The sequence below is a fragment of the Boleophthalmus pectinirostris genome, unplaced genomic scaffold (assembly GCF_026225935.1).
Source record: "Boleophthalmus pectinirostris isolate CB_2022bp ecotype Guang Dong unplaced genomic scaffold, ASM2622593v1 HiC_scaffold_19, whole genome shotgun sequence".
In the NCBI taxonomy this organism is placed as follows: domain Eukaryota; kingdom Metazoa; phylum Chordata; class Actinopteri; order Gobiiformes; family Gobiidae; genus Boleophthalmus; species Boleophthalmus pectinirostris.
The window spans coordinates 40,667,883-40,686,097 of record NW_026571140.1 but is presented as its reverse complement, the minus strand read 5'-3'; the positions used below and the strand labels follow the sequence as shown (position 1 = coordinate 40,686,097).

Here is an 18,215-nt window from a genome sequence, read left to right as displayed (position 1 = left end):
GTTTCCTCTTTGAGTGGGACTTGTGCATGAATGACTTCATCTCACACTAGAATTTCAACTGTTTATATATATTTTTTTAATCTTTTATATTTTTTTTGTCTTTTTTTTTTAGTCTTTTTACGTAAACACATAAACAGTTTAGAGCAGATGAGTGAGTTGGACACAGGAGCTGGCTGTGCTCTGTGTTTAGGTGAACTGCACTGAACTGTTTGGAGGCAGTTTGAAATGCTGCATGAGTTTTTAATGAATTCATAAGATCTTAATAAACTGTCATGACGTCCCCCTCCCCCTTCCTCCTCCCTCTCATCGAGTCATGTGACCCTCCACCTCTGCCCTCTTTAACTGCTGTTGTGTTCCATGCTCCCTCTAGAGTTGAAAGGTGAGAATAGCATCGTGTCCACAGTTTGAATGAACTGAGAAATATGTGAAATACACAAACAGACTTGGACATTATGCAGTAAATAAAACTCACATCACATGGCATGATTAGTGTATTTATTCACTGGTGATAAAAGTATAGCCACAACTGCCCTGAGGCTGTCTGATGGTAATAAGACTGCCAGTCTAATCCAATATAATATTATATCATCACTTAAAGGGAGTTTGGGTTTTTTAACACACCGACAGCGTCCGGTGAGCCGAGATACTGGCCGGGTTTGGTGCTGACGAAAGTAGTCCGGCAAGTTGGCTGGGGACATTAAAATAAAGTATTTTTCTTTTCAAAACGATATGTGTTTAAAAGAGTGATACATTTGCATCACAAAACCTTCATCCTCAAAAAAGTCGGACCTCACAATCGCTTGGCACTATTTTTCTCCGTTCGTGTCACTGCGCGCTGAAATGTGTGCGGAGATTCAGCCAGATTTTTGTTGTTACATCCTGGATAATCACAAGTCCGCACCATTTTTTAGACATATTCTTATGAAGCTTATACACGCTTATATACTTGTCGCTCCAGCTCTCACGTTGGCTCTCTCACTTCGCGGGGCTCTGAGCACGTGAACACTGCCAAACAACTGAAGAAAGTGATGGATCGGTGCGCGGCTCTCAACTTGCGGCTGCAGCGATACAAACGAAGAGAAAATAGTGCCAAGTGATTATGAGGTCTGACTTTTTTGAGGACAAATTTATGGATACAAATGACAAATTTTATGTGAAGCTCAGAGCCTCCAGAATTCCCTCCCTGAGGCGTTGGGTTCAGGTAGAGATCAGATCAGAGCAGAGGTGGGACTTGCACGTCGTGACTTGGACTCGAGTCAGACTTGAGTCACTATTTTTAGGACTTGAGACTTGACTTGATAAAATAGACGAAGACTTGGGACTCGACTTGGACTTGAAGGTCAGTGACTTGGGACTTGAGGTCTGTGACTTGAGAAGCACTGAAGCAAAATCTGAATTCTTTCCATTCTGACCAAATGAGTCACTCTAAGATCTTGTCAAGACATTTAAAAAGGAAAAAAAAAATTAAAATAATAATAATAGTATCTACAACTTTTATATACTATGACTTTACAAGTACAATTTATCTTATAATTCATAGAAATTGGAGAAATCTAAGCTGGATTTGGTACTTTGGTACTTGAAATGACTTGAAGCTCCAAGCAGAGGACTTGGACTTGACTTGGATTTATGCGCCAGTGACTCAAGACTTGACTTGGACTTGCCTGTATTTGACTTGGGACTTGACTCGGACTTGAGGTCAGAGACTTGAGACTTACTTACAACAGACTTGGTCCCACCTCTGGATCAGAGAGAAACATTTTAGGTTTAAACACACTGGATTTCACCATCAAACCTGGCAACCCAAATGAGAGACAAATGTGAGGCTCATTCTGCTTTTTAACTGGATAAAATTACAACATAAACAACTTGAGCACCATGTTTTTATAATGAAGAAATCAGCAACAACATTACATTAGATGATTAATATTCTAAAATCAAATCATTTAACTTTAACTTTAACTCTGCTATACAGTATATTCCTTTTTTGTGTCAGATATTAGAGGTGAAAATGTTGTATCTGTAATCTTCAGTCGTCTCGTCCAGATTCTAAAGTGTGTTTTGTTTTTGTTCAGAGTGGCGGAGTCGACGGAGGAGGTGACGAAGCTCCGCCCCGTGCGCCTGATCAGAGAAGATGGAATCATTCGACCTTACGACCTCTCGGAGTCCAAAGGTTACGACCTCTTCCAGGTTTGTACTTTTTTCAATCAGATTGAATAAGACTAAAACAATAGCTTTTAAGGAATTTAAGCAGAAATCAAAACAAAGCACCAGGTATCATGACATATCCAGATGAAAAACAGGCGTTTTAACGGTTAGAAACATGAACAATGAATTTCCCATGATTCGATCTGTATCTCGATACACGGGTCACGATGTCGATGCGATTTTTATACATTTTGAGAAAAAAAAAAATCTCATGTAATTTTTTTCCCTCACAATACCTCACAAGTGTCTCGCTCACTCCAAACTTTCTTTCTGGTGCTCGATTACTGTTTTTGGCTGCAGATTTCAGTATTTGCAGCAAGATAGCGGCTTTTTCTACAGGAGACATGTGCAGTAGGGTGAAGTGACCTTGGTACAGGAGTAATAGTACTAGATACTCACACACGAGCCTAGAGCCTCTCGCAGCTTCAGTGTGAAAATTTTAATATATATGTTAGGTTTATCTAAACATTGTAAACAAGAAGAAAGACAAGAGATTAATTCAGTTTTACTCGCGAGGAGAACGGGCAGAGAGTGGGCATCAAAACCAACAGTCTCCACACGTTCTGATGACTCAAGGCCGTTCTCCTCTTTTTATTTCATTAGGAGGCCCTAGTTACAGAATGATAATTCTCAAGGGGAAGGGGAAACAGCAAAGACATAATAAGAAACTGGTGCAGCTATGCATAGTATAAACACATAAAACATGATTAACAATCAGGAGGTGCCTTAGGTCAGACACCATCATAACTCTTCATGTGTGACAGTGGGAGTTGGCTTCATGTGAGGAATCATCTGGAGGTTCACTAGAGCGACAGGACACTGCACACAGTTGTCAAACACACAGAGGTTATTCATTTTCATACAAGTGATTGGTACATTATAAATCAAAGAATTGTAGTACATAAATGGTTAACTCATAGGCATAGAATATCACACAAGTATTTAGCAAATATGGGATAATAAAATTATTCTGACAATATATAAGTCGCACCGGAGTATAAGTCACAGGAAACACCCAAACCATGAAAAAAAGTACAACTTATAGTCCAAAAAATACGTAATAACAATCTGATGTTCATGAAACATTTTATGTTTTAGTTCATTTCGTTCATTTGGTGATTTATAGCATTTTTATTTAGTGAAAATAAGAACAGAGCTTTCTCAGGCTGTTTTATATTTTATAATATAGCCAGTCCACTCTACTTTGATGATGATTTATTTTATTTTCCTCCTGAGTGTCGCTGCGTTCGCACAGACTCGTGTGTCGGTGCTGCTCTGCCTCGTCTCCAGCAGCAGCTCCTCCCGCACTCACCTGCTCTTTTTACACACACTAACACACTCTAACATCCTCTTTCTGAACACTAAAACTATATTTTTTACATAGAAATGTCTTAACGGACCATTTTCTGAGTAAAACTTATGAAACAGACTCTGAGAAATAGATCGCGTATATCGAGAGTCGCATCGCGGGTGTGTAAACAAGCACATTTGATTAAACCATTTATCCTGTCTGTGATTTGTCTTCTTATGTACTTTAACTTCTTGCGTTCTTTTCAAAGACGAGGTAAATACACTTTACTATATTGTCTTTGAAAAGAACCCGAGAAGTGAGTTGATTAAAGCCGATGATTAAAGCCAAGCGCAATTCTAAAGTATTTAAAAGTTAACATCTTTGTCATTCCTGGGTCTATCAACGTAAAATAAAAAGTGACTGAAAGATAAAATCCTCCTCTGTTAGAATATTTCAGCTGTAAGTCTCTATGTAGCTGAGGACGTATCGGACCAAAATAAATGACAACACACCACACATGGAGAAGCACATCGACACATGTATCGACCAAACACGTGTCCGATATCGTTGCATCTCTAGTATTAACCCGCTCTACATGATCCTGGTGTTTTTATTTTACTATTTTTTCCGTTAATCAATTCCTAATATGAAAGTTGGCTCCAAATTCGCTCCTGTCACTGCAGCCTCGATGAGCTTCATTTGACTGGAGCCGCTCCCTTAGTCCACTTCTTTTACAGTCTATGAGCTTTAACAATGACAGACAATAGGGCACAAATCACATCTTCAGTTTTTTCTGTTTTATTTTAGTGTGTGCACAGCTTTAATTAACCCTTTTCTAACCCTCCTCTCTCTTTCTTTCTGTTTCTCTTTTTCTCCGTCTCTCCTCGCCGCAGCCTGATCAGGAGTGAACTTTCTCTGAGCTCATTTACCAGATGCATTTGTCTTAATTAAAGACTGTTTGTTTGTCTGTGTTTAATCTAATGTAACAGAGACACCGCACACTCAGGCACGCCCCCTACAGGTCGAACAAGACACTGCGGCTGCACTCTCACTTTTACCTTTTACCCTTTTTATTTGGACACTTTTTAATTCCAGTTTATCTACATTTTTTATATATTTTAAAGTGACCAAACTAGAAATGTATGAAGCAGCACGTGTACTTTTAGTTTAAATAAATATAGTCACTAATAATCTGCTGTAACTAGTGCAACAAAAATGCAGTTTTATCTTGTGAAAATAAAATTTAAAAAAAGTTAAAATATAAAATTCAAAAACCTTCAGTATTTGGTAAAGTGCTTGCTATTTATTTTTTTCAATTTTTACTTGTGGATATAGTCAGAATGTGTAAATAACATGGCCATTAAACATACCGTAATGTAAAGTGTCAATGCAGTGTTACTGTATTTGACAGAATTTCCATTGCGTTATGTTTTAGTTACACATCTGACTAAAAATATATTTAAATTAAAAACATTAAAGGTGCTGTATCTGATTTTTACTGCCTTAAAAATGTAAAAAAAAAATAACTGGTTGATTTTAAACAGGTGCCATGGTCCAAAGATTCACCACGATGAGTTTATAAGCACTTTTCTCAACTTTCAGTGACCAATGTTTTGTTCTCACAGTAATTCTGACAACAACTAGCATGCTAATTAGGGTGCATCATTTGACCGATTTTTTTGAAAACATTTGGAAAATCAATCTGTACCTAGTATAAATTTTTTACACTTGTCCAAGTAAACTTCTGTGAGAAATTTCATGAAGTTCTATTGATGTTTACTGGGTCCACCAAACCTCTGAAGTTTAGTGCCTGTGGAAGCCTTAAAGGTTTTATGGAGGATTTTTTTTTTATTTCAAATTGTCAATGAAAGTTTAAAATACCATTACAGAGACGCAGCAGCCTTGTAATTATGATGACCAAAAAAAAAAAAAAAAGAATGAAAATCTATCAACTGTGGACGTAGTGAGGCCAGATAAACATCCGCCAATAGAAAACGAGGCTGCCTCATTTTCTATTGGCTGTTAGGTTGTCAATCAAACTCCCTACGTTTCTAGTGTAACTGACTCTGATGCGCGGGGATTACGTGGTTTATGCGGCGGTTCTTAGAGGCTTTTTCAAACTGTAGCTTCCTCGCCGTTCGCACAAAGTTTGTTGCGATGGCGGACGAGAATCCACGACCAGTTCTCGAGGTCGCTGAAAGAAGAGAAGGGGAAAAGGAGCAAAGCCAAACTGAGGTGATTCTTGGAGATTTCTTCCAGTGATTGCGCAAATGAAGCAGATAAAGGGTCTAAAAACTGACTCGTCGGTCGCTAAATTATTTCTAGACAGATAATTTCAACAGGAAATCTGAACACGCACGGGCTGTAAACAAGCGTGATTTCTAGAGTAAAGAGGCGGGAGGAGGTGTTTCTACTGAGGCTGTGGAGGAGGAAAGTGGTGTCACACATGCACAACATTTGAAAAAGGACTGCCGCTGTATTTCACTTTCCTTAAAAAATCCTCTCTACAACCTTTAAATCTGAGCTGAAAAATCTGTTTTTCTGTAATAACCTCCTTATCCTTTCTGGAAACTCGGTATTGTTGGTATTGTCACATTTTAAAATTGGGTACAAGTTGAATTTCTGACACTGGGGCAAATGATGCACTCTAATGCTAATAGTGCACTTTCTGATTCTCTGACTGTAAAACTCTTTGACAAAAACTCGCAGATTTTATTTTGAGTTCAAGAGCTGCTTAAACAATAAATCTGTACTGGGACAAGACGCATTTTACTCAAATACATGGGACAAAATCATTTACAGGACCTTTAATACACGAAAGCACCAGATTTTTTTTACATTTTTATAATTTTTTTAAAAATGTATTGATACTTTGCAGCTCATTCTCCCGGGGTGTGACGCAAACTGAAGGCACTGCTCTGTCCGAAGCTCTGCTACTCGAGTTAGACTTTAAAGGGCCCATCTCATGCAAAATCAACTTTTCAGAGCTTTCTACCTTCTAAGAGTGATGTGTGGGCCTTGTATTTGTCACCGAAGTGGTTTTTAGATTGATCCGGCGTTTTTTTTTTTTTTTTACAAATTGCAGCGTGTTTCTGCCACCCTCCCACGTGACAACGAACTAAAGCTGCTACAACGACGACGCGGCAGATACACCTATGACGCGTTTGACATAGCAGAAAACGCTTCCCCTCCACCGCCTCCGCCCCGACCGCAGCGTACACGATATAATACGTTTATCTACTAGTGCGCGAATGGGCAAATGGAGCCTCGTGAAGCATTAACACCTCAGTCGCAATATTGTCTCAAATGGTTGGACGTGTCTGAGGCCTCGGAGAAACACTGACCTCTAGTGGACAAATTTAACCATTGGCACACAGGTGTCTCAACATCGATGAAGTATTGTTTGTGTAAGACAAAACTTGTGTGCAAAGCGACACCGTACCTAACAATAACAACAAAAATAATAATGATTTAAAATAATATGTAAAGAGCAACATAAACAGCAGCTGTAAATAAGAAAACAGGTGTTTCCTTGTTGGTGGAATTAGGTCAAAGTGATCCCAAACCATAGATCGCTTTTTTCCACTTGTAGATGCCAACGAAAATGAAACAAATGTCAAAAGTCGCCAAAATCACCACTAACGTCACACAATCCTCCTCACTACCAACATTTTAAAGAAATATTGGAGCATCTTTTATACAGTAGCAGTTTAGCTCTTGTCAAACCACGGAAGTGCACTGAACACTCTGAAGCTCTGAACCAATCACAGAGCGGAACATTCACTGAGCCAATGAAACGCTTCGATACACTGAATCGACTGACACGCAGAGCGAAGCAGTCGGGGGAGGGACGACACTTCCACACTTTGGTCACATGAGCAGCTGCTGCGAGTTGAGCTCTGAGGCAGAGCTCCGGAGCAATTTGTTTCAGAAAGAACGAGACGTCCTCCGGAGCTCCGACTCATTCGCCCTTCACTACTGCTCGTGTTTATTAATACTTTACCAATCAGTAATGTTCAGCTGATGTGGACGCGGTGCTTGAGCTTCGTGCTCCTCAAAGTCCTCGTCCAATTCCGGGTCCAACACATGCGGCTGAACGCGCTGTATCTCCATGATGAATAAAAGTTTATTCCTGTCGCTATCAGGGTCACGTCTGTCTCCCTCCCTCCCTGAGATGGCGGAGGAAGGGCGGCTCACTCAGAGACTACGTCACGTTTGGAGGGCGGAGCCTGTGCTTTCTCAGTACAGGCGGGGGGAGGAGCAATAGTCGGACTTTAATAGTTCCTGGTCTGTGACTGTCTCCAAGAAATCAGTAAGATTTAAGAACTATTGTGTAATGGACGTTCCAAAACCTAAATTGTGCTTGTATAGGCGAGTTTCAGCTGACGTCATTGTTATTAAAAGCCCGTGTTGCTGCTGGGAAATATTTTAGTTGGAGGCAAGAAACACGGTAGCGTCAAACACAGTGCGTAACCTCGCGTATTTATCCCCGATAATGGTAAATTCCTGCTGCATTATCGGATGCACAAATAGAAGCACGGAAGAAGGAAAATGTCTTTTTCGTGTTCTGAGTGAAAAGAACCGCTAACGGTGAATTAAACGACTTTCAAACATTCGCAGAGCAAACGTAGAAGATCCTAACAAACCGTGGACTCCAACAAGTTCAACAACACATCGAGACTCTTGGAGGTTTTCATCTTTTCTGCTGTGAATGGCCCAGGAGTTTCCACCAAGTCATTGTGGATATCGCCCAAGTGAATATTTGTCCAGGTTGTTGGCGATTCTGACCAGAAATTTGGTTTGGTTTCACCTTTTGTCGGGGTTGAAAAGGGTGATTTGTCGTCCGTCGATGCTTATGACCAATTTCTGGTCAAATGGTCTTCGGTCCTCTGCCGTTAGAGTGGATAAATAACCGGGATCAATACCCTTTACGTGCTTTCTCGCTCCATCCGTCATGTTGAATTAGTGTTTCTTGCCGCCGACCATAATAATTCCCAGCATGCAACGCACGCTTTTGTCAACAATGAAACTCGCCTATATGTGCAGAAGATACAATGTGAAAAGAGTTATTTTACTTCAGATCGGCCCTTTAAACAGAGCTTTATTTTTACATAATCTGACCAGAAAGAAGCGACTTATTTGGTAACTGCTGAACATTTTGCGAATAGATACACATGTAAAGCACCCCCAGCGCGATGTCACTGCAAAGTATCAATTCTCTCTCCTTAAAATCTCATAATCGTAGCCGCTGAAGTCTTGTTCCTCCTGTGTTTTTTGCCTGTTTTTGCTCTGTCTCCTTTTGCACAGCTGCAGATTCAGGTCTCTCTGAAGTACGTCCAAATCTTTTCATACCTCAGACTTATAATTACACTTTAAAGCTGCACTGTGTAGCTTTCCGGGTTGGGCGTCCGTCGCCTGCTCGTTTCTATGGACACATCATTGCTCTGCTTAGAATGTCCCACAGTGTGACATTAAACATTTATCCAATTCCAGGTGGTTTTATAGCTCAAAAATCCAAAAAAACAAACACTCTGACTGTGAGCGGGGTCGCCTCTCCACAGATCTGACCTGTAACTTGATCTAGTTTGGTTTCCATGAAGGATAGAAAGGTTTAAAGCCACACTGTGAAACATTCCAGACAAATAATAACATGTCCACGGAGAAGAGAGTTTGACGGAGCCTCTACCGGAAAAGTTGCCCAATGCAGCTTTAAGTTTATTTTTCCACAAAATAACATCTCTGCATTTTATTTTTATAGTGATTTTTTAATTTCATATGCTTTTATTTGACCAAAGTTGATTTTTACAATGCATTTTGACATTTAAAGGACCTATATTACTCTATTTTCTGATCTGTGTTATAATGCAGTTTCCTCGTCACAAACGGATCTGGAGTTGTATTTTGTTCTGTTTCATTCACACATGTTTGAGTGACACTTTATTCTTAGTCTGTCTACATCTCTAAAGCTCAAAATGCTCTGTTCCACCTTGTGATGTCATGAAGAAGTAGTTTTTAAGTTTACTCAACAGCTTTAGTTCAGTAAAGATGATCCAAATGATTCTTGTGAAGGGAAGACGTGTGCAAAAATATCAAAATATCAATATCGTTTAATGTGATGATGCAGTATCGATATCAGAAGCTGCGGTAACAATATTCAGGCTTCCCATTCTTTTTCCCTGACAAAATTTCTAAACTTCCCAGACTTTTTCATGACCTGAAGTGAATTTTCCATGACTTTACAGCACCTACATGTGTAGAACTGATCATATTTTTGGGTTAAATATGAAATGTTAATTCTTTCCACTCACTTTATGGTTTGGGATTATAGTTTTTTAACTTTCAAAATCATGTCAGTGCATTTATTGTTGTCTCTTTTAAAAAACAAAAGGCGCAGACGTTCAGAAATAATCATAATAGTCTAATGAGAACTTAACGGAACACTGGAGTTTTGTGAAAGAGATACTGAAATTCCATGACTTTTCCACGCCTTGAAAATGACATTTTCAATTTCCATGACTTTTCCAGGATTCCCATGACCTTGGGAACCCTGAAAATAAATCACCAAGAGTATTTTTTGGTATATTTTACTCAAATATTTTGTTACAGCTACAGTTTTATTGCTTGTTCAGTGGAAGGAAACTCATTGATGCGACACATTTTCTGTGTTTTGATGATTAAAATGGACACAAGACGTGGTTTAGCAAAGACTTTTAGTGCCACAGTCATGATTTAGCCTTTATTTTTTATTGAATCATATTGAGTGTGTACACATGCACATCAATAACCCGGTTATTATCCATATCCCGGTTATGTCAGTGTTCGTGTTACTGCGTTTACATGCGCACTGAGAAACAGGGACACTCATATCCGCGTGTACATGATCAAATGGAGTGTCCCGGTTTCTTGACATAATCTTACAAATGTGCAAGCACAAAAATTAACTTAAATCAATTTCATAAACCAGGAAAAAATACAAACCGTGAGCTCCTTTAGCATAAGAAGCTAAGGAGCTACGAGATCTCCCACAATCCACTGTGCAGATTCTTCATTAAAATCTTCTGCATAAATAAACTCAACTTTACAACACATAAACCAGAACCACTATAGACACATCAGCCCGTTTGATCAGATCATTCAGGTCTGATCACATTTGTTTACGTTTTACAGAAACAAAACTTAAGACTGCTTGGCTAATTAGCATAAACTGATAGCGGCGATAAAAACAACTCGCTCCTTGTGCCGCTTCTTTTGGGCTAAATGACACGACTCTGTGGATTATGTGTTTTCCTTTTGTGACAGAAGAGGTGCTGATGATGGTGAGGGTTGTTCTGTGCGTGTATCGTAGGAGATAGTTCATGTTTTAGCTTTTCAGCGTCACACGAGTGCAGGTTGTACGAGTGCAGATTGTACGTGTGCAGGTTTAGCGCAGCTCTTTATTTTACAGTCATTTCACTCGTTTGGTCACTTTATTTATGTTGGTCAATTTATTTATGTCGCTACTGTTGTGGTGAAAGGCTGGAAAGTGTCTTTTGGACGCATGCGCACTCAACTTTATGTTGCAGTAACCAGGATACTGCGTTTACATGCCACAAGTAACCCGGTTACTTTCGGAATAAACCAGCTACAGTAACCCGGTTTCTAATAACCAGGATACTGCCATAACCGGGTTACTGAAACCGGGTTACTGCGTTTACATGCACCATGAAGAAACCGGGATACTCAAAAAACCCGATCATAACCGGGTTATTGATGTGCATGTAAACGCACTCATTGAATTGATTTGAAATATATCGTATTGAACTGAAAGTGCAGTTTCGAGGCTTGCATCATATCGGCAACTTCTTAATGATCCCCAGCCCTAGGGAAGGTGTGTGGACTTTAAAAACACAATGGAGCACTTCCTGTATTACCGCATGACATCACAAGAGTGTTTTCAGCTTGAGAGAAGAACTGTAAAGCCTAAAGCTGAAGGGATTGTGCGTTAAACATGTGTGAATGAAACAAAACCCAACTCCAGGTCTGTTTTTGACGAGGAAACACGATTATAACACGACTTAAAGCTCACGAGGGTCAGTTTTCTATAATATAGGACCTTTAAGTCGTAGAAAGTAGCAATATATTTGTAAAAAGTTCTGTCACCTTCCCGATGTTTGTGTGTAATTTGTATAAAATATAACAAATATAAGCTAATACCTGCTAATACTTGTCTTTTGGGTCTAATGGTACATACATGGTTTGTACAGTAGGACAGAAAAGCCCCAGTTAAAACGGCTTGCGACAATAAAATATATTTTCAATTAAATATGCATGCTTATACTATTTTAATGTATTTGATGAATAAATTATATAGAAAATAAATATAAAATTGTAAGTACCACATGTGTACCATTACTGCCCTGGTTGTGTCGACCTCTGGCCTCACGAACGCACCGATGCCTTTAACTCTTTTCACGCACTGTTGCATCGATAAAGAAATACAGAGAAAAATTTAAGTTAATCCGTGTGTCATTTGTTTGTTTTTCAAAATAAAAATAAGAAAATGAAAAAAACAACATTTTTCTTTCCAGGACTGAACCAGGACTGAACCAAGACTGAACCAGGACTGAACCAGGACTGAACCAGGACTGAATCAGGACTAAACCGTTTTCAGCCCTCGTCTGGTCCCTGTCTAGTCCCGGTCTCAGTCCCGGTCTCAGTCCCGGTCTCAGTCCCGGTCTGGTCCCTGTCTAGTACCAGTCTGGTCCCTGTCTAGTCCCGGTCTCAGTCCCGGCCTCAATCACGGTCTGGTCCGGTCCTGGCCTCAGTCCCTGTCTAGGCCCGGTCTCAGTCCCGGTCTCAGTCTCGGTCTCAGTCCCGGTCTAGTCCCAGTCTTTTCCTGGTCTGGTCCCTGTCTAGTACCGGTCTGGTCCCGGTCTCAGTCCCGGTCTCATTCCGGTCTCAGTCCCAGTCTAGTCCCAGTCTTTTCCTGGTCTGGTCCCTGTCTAGTCCCGTTCTGGTTCTGGTCCCTGTCTAGTACCGGTCTGGTCCCGGTCTCAGTCCCGGTCTCAATCACGGTCTGGTCCTGGCCTCAGTTCCTGTCTAGTCCCGGTCTCAGTCCCAGTCTCAGTCCCAGCCTCAGTCCCGGTCTCAATCCTGGTCCTGTTCCCGGTCTAAGTCCTGGTCTCCGTCCCTTTCTGGTTCCCGTCTGGTCCTGGACCTTGTTCAGTCCTGGTTCAGTCCAGCATCACAATCTAAATCACGTAAACGGGAAACGTCCTTTATCCATTTTTTTCCATTTTTCATTTAAACACAAAATCAAAAAACTGAAAAAACGAATCATTATCTTTTTTTTTTTCTTTTTTTTTCAATTTGGTTTTGGAGACAAATAATGAAGAAAATAGTTTTTTTGTTTTGTTGTTTTTTTTTCGTTTTCTTATTTTAGGTTTTATTTTGAAAAACGAACGAACCAATGACACACGGATTCACCCTGTGTGTCTTTTAACGTGTCTGTTTCCATGGAGACAAGCGGGCGACGTCATCGGGCCAGTGTTACAGGTCAGATCTGTGGCGAGACGAGTCCACGTGAAAGTTGTTTTGAGCAATAAAACATCTGTATTCAAATAAACCGATGAACACATTTAATTCCATTCCAGAGTACATGTGTTTTATTGCGTCTCCATGGATACAGGCACGTTTAATGCCATACTGCGGAATATTCGAACTTCATTTCTTCAAACAAGGAACCAAATAACTCTCAGTTTACTGTTGAACCTGTGTGAGATGTAACGGTGCAGTGGACACAGCTGTGGGCAGAAGAGCGTCTGTATGAATGTGTTTCTCAGATGTCACATGTTTAAACCGACTCTTTAATAATAAAAAAATAATAATAATAATCTAATAAACACTGTGGGACGTTTTCTTTTCTGCTCTCACCCACTAACACCTGACGGGCTTGATTTAAGGGAGCGCTCACTCAAAATAATTGTAATTGTATAAATGTATTTTGTGACAGTTTTAATGGTAAAAAATCCAGTTGAGAGTTAAACATCTTGAAAAGACAAACGACAAAACAAACAAAAGTGATCAAATACAGTCAGTTTAGACCAGGGGTGTCAAACTCATTTTGGTCCGGGGGTCGTATCCAACCGACTTTGATCCCAAAGGGGCCGGATCAGAAAACTCATGTCATATAAACCCCAAAAATAACAATAAGTTCAAATATTTGTGCAGAGAAACACAAATCTATTACAGAAATCTTTTTTAATTGATGAACTCTTTCTTTTACAAAATATTATAATATTATGAACAACCTGAAACTTTAAGAAAAATGTAATTTCAACACAATGTTTTAACATGAACTTGTATGGAAATAGGAATAAATCCATTTTTCTTGGATAATCCTGCACTCGGCTCCACTTTTCTCATGTTGGACATTTTGTTGATGAGGGTGTCACGGTCAACAGTCAAAACGATCGTCCTTTAAGAGCGTTTGGAAAGAGACAAGTCTTCATTTGTGCTGCTCTGGTGGGAGGGGCCACGTACAGAGACGCTGGAGACGCTGCTGTGATAAACACCACAGAAAATTAACAAGATTTTAATAGAAAATATAGTTAAAATATTTTAGTAGAAAATCAGCTGAGGGCCAGATTAAAGGTCTTGGAGGGCCGGATCTGGCCCCCGGGGGCCGAATGTTTGACACCCCCGGTTTAGATTATTTTAGTGATGTGATGCAGAAATAACTTCACTTAAAATAGTTGGACGCACAAAATAACACAAAAATATACACAATTTATGATTACACTTGATTTCGATGTTGATTTTTTGTCATTGAATTAAAATAAAAACTATGAAATTCCAATTAGTAACAGTAAAAACTAATAAAAAAATAAAACTAACTAAACTAAAGTCTTTTCTCATGATCTCAAAGTTACACTGTCAATTCCAAATGAAATGTTGACTGACTTTTCTTAATTAAATACTTGTAGAAAAAAAATATAGAAAAATATAGAACAGATGTGTCAAACTCAGGCCCGGGGGCAAAATTTGGCCCATGATATAATTATATTTGGCCCACGAGATCATATCAAATTTGAAATTAGAAAAAATTTGAGCTGCTACAGATGAGATTAAAATGTTGTTATTATTTTATATTTTGTTTGTTCTGGATTCAATATTTAAACAAAACTATTATTAAACATTTATTTTAATCAGAAAAGGTTCAACATTACATATCCTGAAAGAAGAGAAAACATGCAGATGTTGTTGACATTTTTCAATAAATATTTAGTTTGGCCCACGACTTAGTCCCTTTTTTTTTTTTTTTTTTTTTTTTTTTTGACCTCTGTGAATTTGACACCCCTGATATAGAGTATTATTTTATTTATTTATTTATTTAATGCTCCAGCTTTCTTCAGTGAGAACTCTGAAGAAAAAAAATAAAAATAACTATGCACAAACCAGTGTATATATTTGATTCCACAAGCTAAAATCATAATAATATATAGTTTTTTAATGTTTTGTTTAGTGTTTAGTTTTGTCTTGTGTTGAAAAAGTTTGTGTGGTTCAGATTAAACAGTTTGATTTGAGGAGACGCTGAGATAAATTAGATAATAAATAAGACTACGTAAACCAGCGTAAATACTGTTTATCTTTGTTTAATGTTGTTTAAATTTAATGTTTGTTTAATTTTCTTTAGTCTTGTTTAGTTTTTGTTTCGTTTTGTTCAGTTTTTTAATTTTTTATTTCGTTTTTGAGGATACAGTGAGATAAACCTGATGACGAAATAAGTAATTGTTTAGTTTGGATTATTTTTTTGGTTTATTTTAGTTTTTCTGAGATTAAACGTTTGGATTTGAGGAAACGGTGTCACAAACCAGAAAATATAAAACCAAACCAGAGTAAATACTGTTGTTAAGTGTTTAGTTTTCTTGAGTTTTCTTTTGTTTTGTTTAGTGTTTAGTTTAGTTCTAGTGTTGAAAAGTTTGTGTGTTTCAGATTAAACAGTTTGATTTGAGGATAGAGTGAGATAAATTAGAGAATAAATAAGACTAAACCAGTGTAAATACTGTTAAGTCTTGTTTTGTGTTTAGTTTTTGTGACTTATTTACAAGTTTTATTACCATTTTTATATTGTTTACTCTTTGTTATTATTATATATTGTGATGTCTGAGCTCCTGTGTCCAAGTCATTTCCCTTGAGTCTCAGTAAAGTTTAAAGTAAAGTAAATAAAGTCTAAGTTGTGTTTAGTTTTGGTTAGTTTTAGTTTAGTTTAAACGTTTGGATTTGAGGAAACAGTGTCATAAAGCCGATAAGAATATAAAACCAAACCAGAGTAAATCTTGTTGGTGAGTGTTTTTTTTTTTAGTTTTCTTTAGTCTTGTTTTGTTTTGTGTTTAGTTTTTGTTTAGTCTTTTCTTTTTTTAGTCTTGTTTAGTCTTTTTTTTTTCTTTAGTCTTGTTTTGTGTTTAGTTTTTCTTTAGTCTTGTTTCTTTTTCTTTAGTCTTGTGTTGTGTTTAGTTTTTCTTTAGTCTTGTTTCTTTTTCTTTAGTCTTGTGTTGTGTTTAGTTTTTCTTTAGTCTTGTTTTGTGTTTAGTTTTTCTTTAGTCTTGTTTCTTTTTCTTTAGTCTTGGTTGTGTTTAGTTTTTCTTTAGTCTTGTTTCTTTTTCTTTAGTCTTGTTTTGTGTTTAGTTTTTCTTTAGTCTTGTTTTGTGTTTAGTTTTTCTTTAGTCTTGTGTTTGTGTTTTAGTTTTTTCTTTAGTCTTGTTTTTTTTCTTTAGTCTTGTTTTGTGTTTAGTTTTTCTTTAGTCTTGTTTCTTTTTCTTTAGTCTTGTGTTTGTGTTTAGTTTTTCTTTAGTCTTGTGTTGTGTTTAGTTTTTCTTTAGTCTTGTTTTGTGTTTAGTTTTTCTTTAGTCTTGTTTGTGTTTAGTTTTTCTTTAGTCTTGTTTTGTGTTTAGTTTTTCTTTAGTCTTGTTTTGTGTTTAGTTTTTCTTTAGTCTTTTTTTGTGTTTAGTTTTTCTTTAGTCTTGTTTTGTGTTTAGTTTTTCTTTAGTCTTGTTTTGTGTTTAGTTTTTCTTTAGTCTTGTTTCTTTTTCTTTAGTCTTGTGTTGTGTTTAGTTTTTCTTTAGTCTTGTTTCTTTTTCTTTAGTCTTGTGTTGTGTTTAGTTTTTCTTTAGTCTTGTTTTTTTCTTTAGTTTGTGTTTTTTTAGTTTTTCTTTAGTCTTGTGTTGTGTTTAGTTTTTCTTTAGTCTTGTTTTGTGTTTAGTTTTTCTTTAGTCTTGTTTTGTGTTTAGTTTTTCTTTAGTCTTGTGTTGTGTTTAGTTTTTCTTTAGTCTTGTTTTGTGTTTAGTTTTTCTTTAGTCTTGTGTTTGGTGTTTAGTTTTTCTTTAGTCTTGTGTTGTGTTTAGTTTTTCTTTAGTCTTGTTTTGTTTTTCTTCTTTAGTCTTGTTTTGTGTTTAGTTTTTCTTTAGTCTTGTTTGTGTTTAGTTTTTTTCTTAGTCTTGTGTGTTTAGTTTTTCTTTAGTCTTGTTTTGTGTGTTTAGTTTTTCTTTAGTCTTGTGTTGTGTTTAGTTTTTCTTTAGTCTTGTTTTGTGTTTAGTTTTTCTTTAGTCTTGTTTTTAGTTTGTTTTAGTTTTCTTTAGTCTTGTTTTGTGTTTAGTTTTTTTTTTAGTCTTGTTTGTGTGTTTAGTTTTCTTTAGTCTTGTTTGTTGTGTTTAGTTTTTCTTTAGTCTTGTTTTGTGTTTAGTTTTTCTTTAGTCTTGTGTTTGTGTTTAGTTTTTCTTTAGTCTTGTTTTTTTTCTTTAGTCTTGTTTTGTGTGTTTAGTTTTTCTTTAGTCTTGTTTTGTGTTTAGTTTTTTCTTTAGTCTTGTTTTTGTGTTTCTTTTAGTTTTTCTTTAGTCTTGTTTTGTGTTTAGTTTTTCTTTAGTCTTGTTTGTTTGTTTAGTTTTTTCTTTGTTAGTCTTGTTTTGTGTTTAGTTTTTCTTTAGTCTTGTGTTGTGTTTAGTTTTTCTTTAGTCTTGTTTTGTTTAGTTTTTCTTAGTCTTAGTTTTCTTTAGTTCTTTAGTCTTGTTTGTGTTTAGTTTTTCTTTTTAGTCTTGTTTTGTGTTTTAGTTTTTCTTTAGTCTTGTTTTTGTGTTTAGTTTTTCTTTAGTCTTGTGTTGTGTTTAGTTTTCTTTAGTCTTGTGTTGTGTTTTAGTTTTTCTTTAGTCTTGTTTTGTGTTTAGTTTTTCTTTAGTTTGTTTCTTTTTTCTTTAGTCTTGTTTGTGTTTAGTTTTTTCTTTTTTTAGTCTTGTTTGTGTTTAGTTTTTCTTTAGTCTTGTTTTGTGTTTAGTTTTTTCTTTAGTCTTGTTTGTGTTTTAGTTTTTTCTTTAGTCTTGTTTTGTGTTTAGTTTTTTTTAGTCTTGTTTTGTGTTAGTTAGTTTTAGTTTTCTTTAGTCTTGTGTTGTGTTTAGTTTTTGTTTAGTCTTGTTTCTTTTTCTTTAGTCTTGTTTTGTGTTTAGTTTTCTTTAGTTTGTGTTTTAGTCTTTTAGTTTTTTCTTTAGTTTTGTCTTGTTTGTTTGTTTAGTTTCTTTAGTCTTGTTTGTGTTTAGTTTTTCTTTAGTCTTGTTTCTTTTTCTTTAGTCTTGTGTTGTGTTTAGTTTTTCTTTAGTCTTGTTTCTTTTTCTTTAGTCTTGTTTTGTGTTTAGTTTTTCTTTAGTCTTGTTTTTGTGTTTAGTTTTTCTTTTAGTCTTGTTGTTTGTTT

The 18,215-nt window shown here is 36.8% G+C and overlaps 1 protein-coding gene across 1 annotated transcript in view; it reads left to right on the top strand.

Annotated features, from left to right (window-relative positions):
• LOC110168199 (intermembrane lipid transfer protein VPS13C) overlaps positions 1-18,215 on the top strand; it is a 183,368-nt gene that overhangs the window by 156,601 nt on the left and 8,552 nt on the right. Inside the window, 1 exon segment of the mRNA XM_055154670.1 lies at positions 2,076-2,190. Coding sequence (XP_055010645.1) covers positions 2,076-2,190 — 115 coding nt within the window.